The sequence below is a fragment of the Ambystoma mexicanum genome, chromosome 11 (genome assembly GCF_040938575.1).
Source record: "Ambystoma mexicanum isolate Mex_15411 chromosome 11, UKY_AmexF1_1, whole genome shotgun sequence".
NCBI classification, from domain to species: domain Eukaryota; kingdom Metazoa; phylum Chordata; class Amphibia; order Caudata; family Ambystomatidae; genus Ambystoma; species Ambystoma mexicanum.
In genome coordinates this window covers 646,650,311-646,664,905 of record NC_090934.1, presented here as the reverse complement: position 1 = coordinate 646,664,905, position 14,595 = coordinate 646,650,311, and the positions used below count along the sequence as shown (strand labels likewise).

The window sequence follows — 14,595 nt, the reverse complement described above, 5'->3', positions numbered from 1 at the left end:
CACTGTCCTTGCTTTTCAATGCCCCTTACACTAAATAACAACAGAACCTTTCCAATAAATGTTAGAGCACATTTTACCTGGCAAATGTAATTCATCTTGCATCTCGGCTCTGGAATGCCTAGAAAAGCATCTCTTCTTCAGCCAACCAGCCTCAAAATCACTAGTGTGTCCATCAGGCCAAGTAACACGTACCTTCACAGAAGATTGACACAATATCGTTATCAAAACTGAGTTGACACATTTGACAACAATGGTAGAAATGAACGGATCACTCTGGCTACAGTTACATATTGTAATGACACATGTAAAGGTTAGTGCACAGTTCTAAGTAAAAAAACATCGTCTATAAATGTCAGAGCAAAAGTCAGGAAAGCACATAATTTCTAAATTACATGTAGATAGAAAGCACACTACCAAAAGTGCATACCAAACAAAGAACCACGAATTCCAAGCCTCACAGAAAGAATAAGCTGCCTCCGTGTGTTAGCATTTGTGATCTTCCCACACGATTATCCTGACTATATTCATTCACCTTCACCTTTGGAAAATGGGCTTTGATCTTTGGAGAAGGTGGGGTGAGACAATAGCCACAGGTGGAATCCTCCACTCCCATGTAGCAAGCATATGCATGCCTGCTTTGATTGTAGTTCCACCGCTGTAGCAAAGGTGTTAGGAAGGTTCTACAGCAAAGCAGCTAACCCCAGTCCGCCAGCAATCAGAGCCCACACACTGATCAAGCATAGAATAACATTCATTGAAAAAGAAGAAAAGATAGAATGGTAATAACCAGCACAGTCGGAGAAGTAACATCCAAAGTTGTGTCACTGCGACACTGGTGCCTTGGTCGATTGGTGTCATACATGGATTTTGACTATGTCTTGAAATTCTGATCAGGTGTGGTTCCTCCAAACCCAAGGATTCTTGCTTTCATATGTCCTAATTAATTATAAGCAGCAATTGTGCTGCACCCGTTGTACTTTTTCTGCAATAACCGATTCCTTAGGAGCTGGACACAGAGTAACTAGCTGTCTCTTGAGCAGTCTCCATGAGTTAGAATCAGGTAGATAAACCTACAAATGAAAAAGGTTCCTCGCAACAGTTGCATTTCCCATAGGGATAAAACAACCCCAATTCGTGTATGTTTCCCACACTAGAAATCACCAGCACATATTGAAAAAGCTATTTCTTTTTTTAAACAGGATGACATACTCTGTATCAAAAGTGATAGCTGTCAAATTATAAAATGTTTTCAAAGTCTGCTTACATATGTATCAGAACTCTCTTATTAATACTCAAAGTTTGTCATTGAAGATGCTTGGAAACATCTGCAACTAGTGCAGGCACTTGCTCTTTAAATGTAACTCAACAAGGTCACCTGTAGATTTCTAATAAGAGACATGCACCTTTTAAGTGCATAAAAAAGTTCTATTTAATGACTCATTGACCTATTTACAGCCGAGAGAGTGCAAATTGACCAGTCGTTCATCCAACATAGCCTCAGTTATATAGACACAAATAGAAGAGTTGCCTAATTAAAACTACTCTTGTAACGGCCCTCTATCCCCTCGGTCTGCCAATCATTCACCTGAACTTGTTTGTTTTATTTTGTTTAAGTGTATTTTTGCAGTGCAACATTGCAAAGTCTGTGCATGTCAGTGCATAGTCATTTGCAGTACAAAATGACTTTGCACAGACTTTGTTGGAGCTTGCCTTACACCAATTTCAGAAGATGTTTTAGATTTAAGATGGCATGTTGGTGAGGAAACCCCAATCTGGGTATTTCCATTGGGTGAAACCAACCGCATTCCGAAGTTAAACCATGTGCATTGTAAAGATATCCCCATTGAATAAAAGTGCTAACATAAAAGGCAACATGTGGGCTGTGGCCTGCGCGCAGCAGTTTGGAAAAAAACACATGCATCAAAATGTGTAATATTTTCAAGTCCCCTAAAACCTGAAAAAGGGGACAGGTCATGAGATGAGCATTTCAAGTACCAGAAAATAACCAGCAACTTTTGCTAAAATAAGTAAACATGCTGCAATTGTGATTGAAACCAATTCTGACAAATGGGAATCCTTTCAACTCACAAAGACATTCCCCAACCCCAGCATGCAGTATGGTAGGACATAAACGTTCCCTTCCCAAGTTAATAAACTCTCTTAAGCTACCCACTGCAGATAAGGATCCTCCTAAAAACAGGTGAAGCAAACCAGACCACGCCATATAAGTGTTGAGTTAAATTACTTGCTCCGTGGGTCTGTTAGGGCTGAACATTAAACAAAAATACATTTAGATTAATCAGTGGTTCTGCTCAGTCAAATCTATTAACACTATCTCACAGGCCTTCCTGAATGAAAGAATTGACACTCGATAGGACTGCAGGTCTGGAAACCTGTCAAGAGGAGACAGAATTAACACCATATAACCCCCAGGAACTGAAATTACAAAGGCTCTTTTCCTGAGCCAGGAGTGAGTCATGAAGACCATATGAGCCAAGCCTGAGTCAACAAGAGCAGTTTCCAGCCCTGACTCAATAGAACACAAATACCATAGTCCACGTCTTTGTAATGCAATATCTGTGAGTATGAAGGAAAAATGCCCATTCATTGTACTTTGAATTGTTTATATCGCCTGTATCTCTGAAACTGGAATGTAGATTTAACATGCAAATTAGGTGAATTTGCATTTTGTTACAAAGAAATGGTACACACTAGTGTGTCGTATATCGTATAATTCGCAGGGACCATCCCATTATGTTGAGATGGAAAAATAACTTGAATATAAATGTAGAATTTAGTTAAAAGGAAAAATCTATAACTGAGAAAAGATTTGTGCTAAAATGTTAGTGAGAAAATGTGCATGAATTGATTTGTGCCAGAGAGAGAAATCTGGTGAGCAAATTATAAAAGTGGTCATATAGGTGAATTTAATGTTTCAGAATGTGATACATTTATTGCCAGAAACCTCTGAGAGGACATCATATTAAATGGGAGGGAGAGAGGCGTGGCTAACCGCGGGATGGAGTAGACGTGCATCTGCTCGGCTCCCACGGCCGCACTAACATCCTGATATAAAAAAGCCTGTTTTCAAGGGTAATAAGAGCTGGAAATACTCCGATACGATAGCGAACACCCTTGGACATTCCTGGAGCGAAGATCGAAGAGAACCGCAGTTGGATTCCCCGGAGACGACCGTGTGAAGTTCTCTAGCGATAGCAGCCAGCCCGCTTTCAAAATGGCCGCGGGCGCACGCAGCTGAACCTCCTGTGCACACCCAGCGAGGCCGCGCTGAGACACTGGCCGAACCGCAACGGATTGATCGATCACAGCGGGAGAAAGGTGCGGCCCCGGGGAGGCCCTTGACCGGAGACACGCTCCCTGCAGGACAGCACAGACAAGAAGGTAGCGGGAGAGCCTGCCAAAGAGTGGACCCTTGGACTCCTGCGCTGGCTTCCCGCCCCCTCGGGGGTCTGGCCGGAGCGCCATCACTGGCCGGAAAGTCAAGAGCACGCTACTTCCGTCGGCCCTGGAGGGAGGACATATCCCCGGAGCACAGCAGCTATGAAGGGTGCGACCGCCGACAAGGTAAAAGAGACAAGGGGCACACCTGGCAGCGAGGTGCTCGGGCGAGGCCGACCACATCGGCCCACATAGCGTACGCGGTGGACCGGGCGCTATGGGGAAAGACAGGCCGAGGAAGCTTCACGCCCAAAGCAAAATGGATCAATACACCATTCCTCCTCTCCAACCCGCTGAACTCTCAGTCGACATGGAGACGGACCAAGGAATATCGCTCAAAGACAACATGGCCGCCATTACCGACTCCTGCACGTCCATGGAGCAGAAAATGGACGGAATTAGCATGGATGTCTCCCTCCTCAGGCACGACCTCCAAAAACTAACGGCACGCACCGGGGAAGCCGAGCAGCGCATTTCTAATACGGAGGACAGAATGAACACCGTGCAACAACAACTCCATAACACAATGTCCAAACTGAAGGTGCTGGAAGACAGAATTGAGGAAGGAGAGAGCAGGTCCAGGCGCAATAATGTACGCATCCTGGGCATACCAGAAAAGGCAGAGGGCCCCTGCATGGAACTCTTTCTAGAACAATGGCTCTATGACCTATACGAGCCCGATGCCTTTTCCAAGTTCTTTTCCATAGAAAGGGCACATAGGTTGCCCACACGCAGACCACCGCCTGGAGCCCCTCCAAGAACTGTGATAGCACGATTCTTAAATTACAGAGACCGTGACGCCCTGCTGCAACATGCGCGCGGCAAAGGAGCGGTCACTTTCAATGGCCCCAAAATCGCCTTTTTTCCGGACTACACGAGGGAAGGGCAGAGGGCAAGGCAATCCTTTGACTCCTTGAAATGACAGCTACACATGATGGGCTTGAAATACGGCCTGCTCTTCCCTGCACAACTTAAGATTTACCATAAAGGCGCAACAATCCATTTTAGTGACCCTAAGGAGGCTTGGCGTTGGGCCGAGCAAAACATAGAAGGAGACTGGTCCGCCCCCGCGAAAATAGGGGGAGAAACCGAAGACCTCCGCCAGACCAGTGGCGAGAACCCCACCGACCACCACCGCAGGACCCACCGGAAGACCTAGGGGGGTGATAACCCCCTCAACAATCCTGTGTCCATACGGAAATACGCAAGTCAGACCATAGATCTTCTCATAGTACACGCACACACACAATGATAGGCAGCACACATCCACCTGTAGCGGCCGCAGTACGCCCTAGGCACTACAATAGGAAAAGAGCCCCCCCCTGAGAGCGCAATAAATCCCAGGTGTAGTTTACGCGGGGATTGCCCTTGGGGATTTCCCCCGCCTTTTAGAGGAGTACTACCTCCCCCCCCCGGGCTCTCCCTAGAGAGGGACCACTTTTGTCTGTTATTAAGGTTGGTGCATGTTAGGTGTCGGGTTGACACCATAGAGTTTTTGTTTGGGCGACCGATGCTTCTAGTTGGGAGGAGTATGGGTTGGGGGGTTTTGGGTTTGTTAAGCACAGCTATATCAGGGTCCTATCAAGCTAATGGAGGAACATGGCCAGGAAGGTCTCCAGCACACCACTGGCATGTTTCCAACAGGCGCATAACGCTGCCGGTGACAAGCAGGGCGGCCACTGACACACACTCACATGGCAGAGTATCATAATAAGGTCGACACTCTCAGAACACTGAGGCTCATGTCGTGGAACGTCAATGGCCTAGGCAATGCAATTAAGCGCCGCTTGGTGCGTCAATTTTTGAACAGACGGGTGGGCTGACATAGTGTTCCTGTCCGAGACACATCTTGCAGGCACAGAATGCACCCTATTTAAGCGTACAAATTATAAGCTGACATTTCACTCAGGCTTTACGATGGGCTCAAGAGGCGTTATGATCTTGATACACAAAAACCTGCCCCTCCACCTCTATACAGTGACCCATGATACAGGAGGCAGATACATATATGTGATGGGCGATCTATGGGGGCAGTCCATTACACTGATAGCCATCTATGCACCACCGACCCTTCTGGAATCACTGCTCACTGACATTACCCCGCTAATTGCTAATGACACCTCCAACTGCTTGATACTTGGCGGTGACTTCAACAAAGTCATGAATGTCACCCTGGATAGATCCCATATACATAATAGGAACACCAAAGTCCCCACTAGGCTTGCTACGTTCGCCAACGCACTCGGCCTGTGCAATGTGTGGAGGGAACTGCACCCAGATGCTAAAGCGTATTCTTTACACTCAGGGGCCCATGCCTCGCTCTCTAGACTGGACTATTTCTTCACTCCCGCAACTGATCTACACAGGGCACAGGAAATAAACATACTACCTAGAGGCATCTCTGATCACTCTCCGCTAGAAATGCTACTTATAACGTCCCGGAGGGTCCCACCGCCATGTTGGCGCCTGAACAGTTACTATCTGGGGGACCCAGAGCTGATAGATAAACTACATGAGACCACTACCTCATACTTTGAGTTAAACACACAGACCGCAACGAACCCTGAAATGCTATGGGAAGCCTATAAAACAGTGCTGAGGGGCGAACTAATATCCTGGACGGCGGCCAAAAAGAGGCTACATATGAGTAAGATCCTTGAAGCAGAGCTCCAAGTCAAACAGGCATAGGAGAGGCACGTAGATGAAAACACGCCGGCCTCTAATCGGACGTTGCTACTTGCACAAAAAAGACTGCAAAGCATAGCGATGGACAATGCACGCCAAGCGCACACTGCAATGAGAGCAAGGGTCTATGAAACTGGTGACAAGGCGGGTAAGATGCTGGCATGGCTGGAAAGGAAGGAGCAGGGACGTAGCCATGTCCGGAGACGTGAAGCGGATGGTCCGAACGCAAGGGTGACGGACCAGGAAAAAACCCAGGGCTTTGCGGAATACTACGCAGAGCTATACAGTGAATCCACAACCCCAATGGACGCCACGATTACGGATCGAATTGAAACCCCTACCCTGAATGAGGCGCAAAGGCAACGACTGGAGCGGGAGATCACGGAGGATGAGATCCTAGCCGCCGTTCTTGGGCTCCAGACCGGTAAGACTCCTGGTCCAAACGGCTTCCCGGTAGAGCTATGGCGAAGGGTGGGCACTAACGTGACAGCCCCCCAGCTCCTGCAAATGTACCTCCATGCTCGTGAGAAGGGCATTCTCCCCCCAGATCTCCAAGAAGCAACAATCGTATGGTGATCCCTAAGCCCCCAGACAGATGTAGCTCGTACAGGCCCATCTCACTCATCAACTCTGAAACTAAAATACTGGCGAAGCTTTTAGCGGACCGTTTACAAGAGGTAATACCCTCCCTGATCCACTCGGACCAGTGCGGTTTCATGCCACAGAGATCAACTCGCATGAACCTCCGCAGACTATTCACGGCTTTGGAAAGAGCCGGCAGCATACAGGGACCACCGGCCCTTTTGGCAATTGACTTTGAAAAAGCCTTCGATTCGATGAGATGGGAGGCTGTCTGGACCATCATGCGCAGCATGGGCTTCGGTGAGAACTTCATGACTTGGGTGAAGCTACTATACTAATCCCCGGTTGCCAGGACCAGGGTCAACGGTTGGCGATCAGAACTCTTCGGTCTGAGAAGGGGTACAAGGCAGGGCTGCCCACTATCTGCCATGATCTTTGCTATTGCGATCGAACCCCTGGCGATCCTGTTACGAAAAGACCCAACATGGGAGGGTTTCCGATTGTCCGATACCTGGGAAGACAGAATATCCCTCTACGCAGACAACCTACTCATCTACCTGAAGGACCCAAGTACCTCCTGCCCCAGAGTCGTGCAGCTGCTGGGCCAATATGAGGCATTCTGTGGACTACGTGTGAACTGGTCCAAGTCCATCCTTTTTCCTATAGGGAACACTCCATCGTCGTGTCTGGCGACCGGCCCCTACCACATCGAGAAGGAACGATTCAAATACCTGGGGATACAGATTACAATGCACCTTACTGAATATACTACCCTGAACCTGTCCCTCTTGATGGCAAAATTTGCAGACGACACTCACCACTGGATCTCCTTGCCGCTGACACTGATGGGTAGGGCAGCATTGTTTAAAATGATCGCCCCCCCGAACATTTCTATACGTCCTGCAAAATGCGCCATTACATATCGACCACCGGGAATTCCACAAAATCGAATGCACCCTGTGAAAACTGTCCGGAAAGGTGGCCACCCGAGAATTGCCCTTGCGACCCTTCAGAGGTCTGTTTGGGGGGGGGATCGGGCTGCCCAGGATGCAATCATACTACTGGGCCAGTCAGATGGATGTAATAAACGACATGCTTCACAGTGACAGGAGTCTCCCGCATATCAAGGGCTTCCATTACAACACTACAATCAAACCAATAGAGCACCTCTACAGAGACTTGGACTGCCCTCTGAAATCTGACATGGCATCCCACATAACGAGAATTTGGAAGGAAGCGCTTCGATTCTTGGGCTGGGGCGGCAAAACAACACTGGCCCAGCCATTGTGGAACAATTGCAACCTCCCCGAAGTACGGAAACTGCCGAAATGGCCCGAATGGACCCAGTGTGGAATCTCCACTGTTGGAGATGTGGTACAGGAAGACAACCTGGCAACATTTGAAATGATGCAAGAAAGGTTCTCCCTGCCGGACACGGAAAGGTTCCACCACATGCAGCTAAATCATGCTGGACAGCCCACCGACGGACCATACAAGATCTGCCCGAAAGCTCCCTGCTTGAACGAAACATAGTTCTGGATCGGTTGGAGTGGAAGGTCACCTCCACCATGTACACTGTAATAACCTCCTTTGCAACTTCAGAGCTATCCGACCTGAAAACAAAATGGGAACGAGATGGAGGTCCCCTCGTTCCGGAAGACTGGACGGAGGCCCTGATGTACCCGCGTGAAACCACCATCTCTTCGAGACTCCGACTCGTCCAGCTGAAGATCCTGCACCGCACCTACTACCCGAGAGTAGCACTCTTCCGATGGGGCAGGGCCGTGGACACAAAGTGCCTACGCTGCAAGCGAGAGGAAGGTACCTTTTTTCATATTCTGTGGGAGTGTAGCAGTATTCAGTTGCTCTGGCAGAAATGCTGCGATAAACTGTCTAACGTCCTGGGAAAGACGATACAGAGGTGCCCAAAACAATTGCTTCTGGGGGTTTCCGGGGAAACTGACTTATCTCGATATGAGAAACTGCTGTGGTCAACCGCGCTCACAGTCCTTAGGCGAAACATTGCACAACTGTGGGGTTCGGAGCGCACACCCAGATATGACCAGTGGGTCACGGACGTGGACATATGTGCGGTATTGGAGCACCGGGTGTACAGAGCAAGAGGGTGCCCCCATAAAGTAGAGAAAATATGGAGAAGATGGGAAGAGGACAGCTGATGGCCGAGGCCGACCCTGCATCCACTGTGACTGTGTGAGACCCATTGAAAGGGAAGTACTAACTCTGTTAAGACCGCCCTTTGCCATGAAATCATCCTATGAAAAAACTGATGGTCTGTCGGACCAAGGTCCCTGAAGCTGAGTTTGTAACGGTTAATGCTGTTTTCTTTTGATTACATTGCTCTCTCCCCCCCCACATCCCTGCCTTGAAATTTCCCCCCCTTCTCTCCCCCTCCTCCCCCCACTTCCTTCCACCCTCCCTCACCCACTATGCCCCCTCCCTGAAATGTTGAGAGATGTTTGTAATGATGTTTAACCTTGAAAATCAATAAACTCTTTGAGCAAAAAAAAAAAAATAATAAATAAAATGGGAGGGAAATTGGGTGTAGAAGTACTCCACTTTACTTCCCCCTTTATTAATATGCCCAATGACTACCGAGGGAAAGGTCTGTTAGGAACGGCACCCGCCCGCAGACTTTGACAGATGCACCGGCACTGTTGCACACTGGTACATATGTCCTCCCCATTCCCATTGAGTCCTATGCGACTCGCATAGGATTGGGGAGTGACATTTTCTGGCACTTCCCCAGTGATTCCCCATTGCCATGTGCCTTCAACAAACCACAATTGAGGATGACAAGGAGCACACTCGGGACCAAGAAGCACGTCAAAAAATATGTCTCATCAAACACTTGACCAAATGGGAGCAATTGGCTGTCCCTGAGATAATACGGGCACGTACCTTCACAAGTGAGTGATATATAATCCTGTCCCCCTCGCCTCACCGGCCCATCGAACATCCAACAGCACTCAGAATGCGCATGCCCGGATGCGCGCAGCCCGTGCCTTATGTGCTGATTATGGAACAAGTGGGTGGGGCCAGGATCTCCCTATGTATTTAAGCCAGCAGAGCTTCTACCAAGGGTGATGGCACCAACACAGCCAACAGCACTCAGAGGCACTCGATAAGATGTTTTTACCCTTCTTGGGCCTGTGATTTTTAGATCTTTCTTCAGATCTCTCATGTCACCTATAATATATGCATTCCAAAAGGAGATCTTATTGAGGAAAAATGGGTCCATATCAACAGTTGAAAATCTGTCACCCTGGAATAGCTTTAAGAATGGTTGAGGAGCCATCCGAAGTCAGGGTATGAGAACATGTGAAGGATGAAATATGAAAAACAGAAAAAGAAAAGGAATTACAACAAAAAAAATAACTGGTAAGTAATACAATTAGAGTGCAAGAGAATGACAGGATGTAATTATTAGTATTAATGAAAATTGATGAACAAAGGTGGATTAGCATGATAGGACGTATATTTTTTGTACAAAAACAGTGTCTCTATGTATTACTAACTACCTTTCTACCCCTGTCTTTAATGCACTAAGTGCACTAACCAGGGCCTGAGGGTCGGGGAACGATCCTTCCAATAAACACCGGGAGAGGGGAGAAGATTTACAAAGGACAACCACCATTGTTCCACAGAGAGAAGAAAACATGATGGGAGAAAGACTCATCCATAGTTATCTAGAAAGGACCCAAACGAAAAAGAAAAAAAATGATTGTTCTCCCCCAAGTACAGGGCAATCTACACGAAAGAAAAGATGAAAAGCAAAACTTTACACTTTAAAACAAACATGTGAGCTGCACCTAGCGCACAGCATCTGAAAAATGACATGTGCAAGGAAAATGTTTATTGTTTGATTCCGTTTCAAAGCACCCACAGTGCAACAGGGAGGGAATATGGGATTGTAGTACAATTAAATATACAAAAAATAAAGTGGCTGAAGGGACGGCCAAACCTACTATGCCTTGTGAGTATTCAGAATGTGCATATTCAGCAAAGAAGAGGGCAGTGGGATAGGTGCTAGGGTGTCCGTGCTCGAGGTTGAGCCGCAGAAGAAGTGCAAGGTATGATAAGTGGTATGCAACTAGGAACCGTGTTGGGTGGAAAAGTGCAAGTCTCGAAAGCGGAGGGTGTGCCAAGGCAAGTGCTGTAGTTAGACAGAAACTGGGGAGATTGGGTGTCAGTGGTCAGGGGCCCAGAGGATGCATAAAGGTCCAAGACACCAATCACAGCAACTGTAAGATTAGCAGAGGAGGGAAGAAGGGAAGCAGGAAGAAATGAGGAAAGTCTTGAGGTGCTTTTGGAACTTAAGAATGTCCTGCTCAAGATGCAGAGGAAGGGGGATGCTGTTCCATAGCAGGGATCCAGCTGAGGAAAACAAACAACCTCCTGCTCTCTGTTTAGTGAAACACTTTACACACAGGATGTTGGTGCCAGAGGATAATAGAGGTCTAGAAGGAGAGTATTTTGTAAGAGAGAGTTGCAGATAGTGTGTTCCCTGGCCCAACACAGCCTTGTGGATGATGCAGAGGGATTTGAATTTGATGTTTGCAGCAACCGGGAGCCAGTGGAGACTTTTTAGAGCAGGAGATATGCGGTCCCTGGGCTTAAGGAAAAGGATAAGTCTTGCTGCTCTATTCTGGATTAGTTCAAGGGGTCACAGAGTGGACAAAGGTAGATTGAGGAGGAGGCTGTTGCAATAGTCAAGCCTAGAGAGAACCAAGGCTTGGGAAACATTGCGCTTCTGGGGGAAAGTGAGAAAATGGAGAATTCCTTTGAGAGAGAAGATTTGAAAGTGGGGCTCTCTTGGCCCTGTTCCTGCTCCCACTTGTGAGGCTAAAAACCTCAGTGTCATCTTTGACTCCAGACTCTCCTTCTCTCCTCACATCTCTGACACCTCTAAGAAGTCACACTACCAGCTGCACCTTCTCAAATGTAGTCTTTCTTTCCTCTCCTTCCCCCAGAAGCTCACTGTCTCCTGAGCTCTGGTTCTCTCTATGATGGACTACTGCAACAGACTGTTTCTAAATCTGCCTGCTTCTACTCTCTGCCCTCTGCAACTCATCCAGAACAGGACTGCGAGACTTGTCCTTGGCCTCAAGCCCATGGATCGTATCTCTCCAGGACTGAAATCTCTGCACTAGCTCCCAGTGGCTGTGAGGATTAAGTTCAAAACCCTCTTCATTGTCCACAAGGCCTTCTGTGGCCTGGGGCCTAAATACCTTCAACCATCTCTTCATAAATATCTTCCTTCTCGAGTTCTTCACTCATCCGCCTTGAACTTCCTCAGGGTCAGTTGCTTCTCTAAGCAACAAGTTGATGCTAGATCTCTTTCTTCGGCTGAGGCCTCCCTCTGGAATAGCCTCCCTGAACTTGAGGAGAACCATCTCCGGTTCCAGAAGCACCTCAAAACCTTCCTCTTTGCTTCTGCTTTTTCTCCTCCTCTCCCCTGCTGAATTTCCTGGCTGAAACTGAAACTACACTGGTTACCTGGCCACCCTCTGATCTCAGGCCCAGGTCCCCCACCCCACCAGTCGCACACCTGAACTGCCTTCCTGGCAACCCCTGCACTTGGGGACTGTTTTCTGTATCCCTACAGTCCCACTACCAGCACTCGACACCTGATGTCTGCACTTACCCTTGCCACCAGCTGGCCGTACTTTTACTTATTGTTTATTTATTCTATTATCCCATGTACTGCACTGTCCCCTGCCCTTTCATCCTGCACATTCCCCCAACATCCCTTCCCATGCACTTGCACAATCTGAATGACACCTGGTCTAGTAGGATCGCTGTCTCGGTCTTCCCTCTGTTCGCCCTCTCTTGCCTCGTCGCGCCTTGACACACTTGTGTGTTATATATGCCATATTATATCATATCATATAAATGTTCTGCGTGTGAAGGAGGAAGGAGCAAGAGGAGTCAAAGATGAGTCCAAGGTTTCTGGCTTCACAATAGGTAGCATGGGAGAGCCCAATGTGGGAGGCCAGACAGAAGGGAAGAAGGAGGGAGCAGGGGTCCCAATCGGAAGGATCTCAGTTTTGCTGGCATTGAGGCAGAGATTGTTGGAAGTGCAACAGGCCTGGATGGCAGAAAGGCAGTCAGGGATGAAGGACGGTGCGAGTGAGTCAGAAGGAAGTCTAAAAAAGAGTGGTTCCTGCTAATCCCTGTTCATAACCACGAGCAAATTCTTCCATTACTGAAATTTCACTTGCTTGTTGGAACACCTGAGGCTCCTCTCACTTGCAATGGACACTAAATAACCAGCTGAACACATACGATATAGTAGTACTACAGGAAACATGGTTACTTAAGCCGCCTACATGGGATGACCATGAGCTTATTCTTCTTCCAGCAGAACATAGTGGCAAAGGTAGACATACTGCTGGTTTGTTAGTAGCGGTGAAAGTGAGTAAGGGTTATAAAATCTCGCCCTGGCAAGCACCAAACAAATATATACAACTGGTTAAGATTTCTTTCAACACACAGATATACGTTCTTATCAATGTGTATCGAAATCCTGTAGGTATCACTGATGATAGTTTTTATACTGCTCTATCGTCCCTCTTTGAATTGATCTCTGCTCAGGGCAATATCTCTGGAATTCTAGTAATGGGTGATCTAAATTTCTCTTGTGTTGAGTCTAATACAAGGAGCAAAAATCGCGATGGTGTAAGATGGTTATCCTTCATGGGAGATCTAGATTTAAAAATTGCAAATGGTGCAATCATAGGAGACATCCCTTCAATGAATACATGGGAGCGAGGCAACTCAAAATTGATTATATCTTTATGTCCAACAACATCTTTATGAACACTACTAAATTTGTTGTTGTAAAACAAACAGCTAGTGATCACCATCTTTTATATTGGTCAGTCGAAATGACAAATTGTTCAAAAATTGCACGTTGTTATAAACAGACTTTGTCAGTTAACAATGGTAAAAATCGATTTAAATGGTCCATTGATAAATTACTGGCATTGAATGGAGCAATTTTAAATAACCAATGTTCTCAAGAGTCTGCATCCTACATAGATGTATTAAGCACCTTTGCAAATCTTCAGCCTGTTCAGAATAGGCCGCCCAGGAGTCACGTTCATGGGTTTGATCTGGCTCTCTGTGAGAGAAAGAAAGCTTACAGAAAAGAAATCAGAAAACTTCGGAAACTACCATTAAATGACCAGATTAAAGCGGTTAGATCTGCCAAGTCAAGATATCGAAATTGGGTACGGTCAAGGAAGGCCGCATTATACCAACTAGATAGTGAAAACTTTCTACAAGCATGTTGCAATAAAAACTCTGCTCTGGTCTGGGAACTGCTAAATAAATGTAGCACAGCACCACAAGTATATCTCCAACTTAATGGTGTCTCTGAATCTGCGTGGGTTACACACTTTTCCACACTATATGATGATCCCAAGATGATTTGTTACAAAAATAATGGCAGTTCGGCAAAATGTTGGAATTTGCAATGCACAAGAAATATTATTCAGTCCTTCATTAAAACATCATCCTCGTCAAGAGCAGCAGGCCTTGACGGACTCTCAAACTGGATGTTTAAACAAAATATAAATGAATGGGCATTAATCTTGAACAACACATTTCATCACATTTTGCAAACTAAATGTATACCAGACTCCTGGCGTTCGTCTGTGATTATCCCGATTTATAAAAAGGGTGATCGCTTGGACGCCAAAAGTTATCGTCCAATAGCGTTATTGGATGCTCCATGGAAAATTTTCACTAAGTTGGTATTAAGAGATTTCAATCTTTGGTCATCAGCAGCTAGTCAACGTGACCCAGCACAAACTGGTTTTGTGGCTGGCCTGGGTACTGGTGTTA

The 14,595-nt window shown here is 46.8% G+C and overlaps 1 protein-coding gene across 1 annotated transcript in view; it reads right to left on the bottom strand.

Moving 5' to 3' along the window:
- BBOX1 (gamma-butyrobetaine hydroxylase 1) overlaps positions 1–14,595 on the bottom strand; it is a 552,973-nt gene that overhangs the window by 432,181 nt on the left and 106,197 nt on the right. Inside the window, exon 3 of the mRNA XM_069623505.1 lies at positions 78–192. Coding sequence (XP_069479606.1) covers positions 78–192 — 115 coding nt within the window. The remainder of the gene's footprint in view (positions 1–77; positions 193–14,595) is intronic.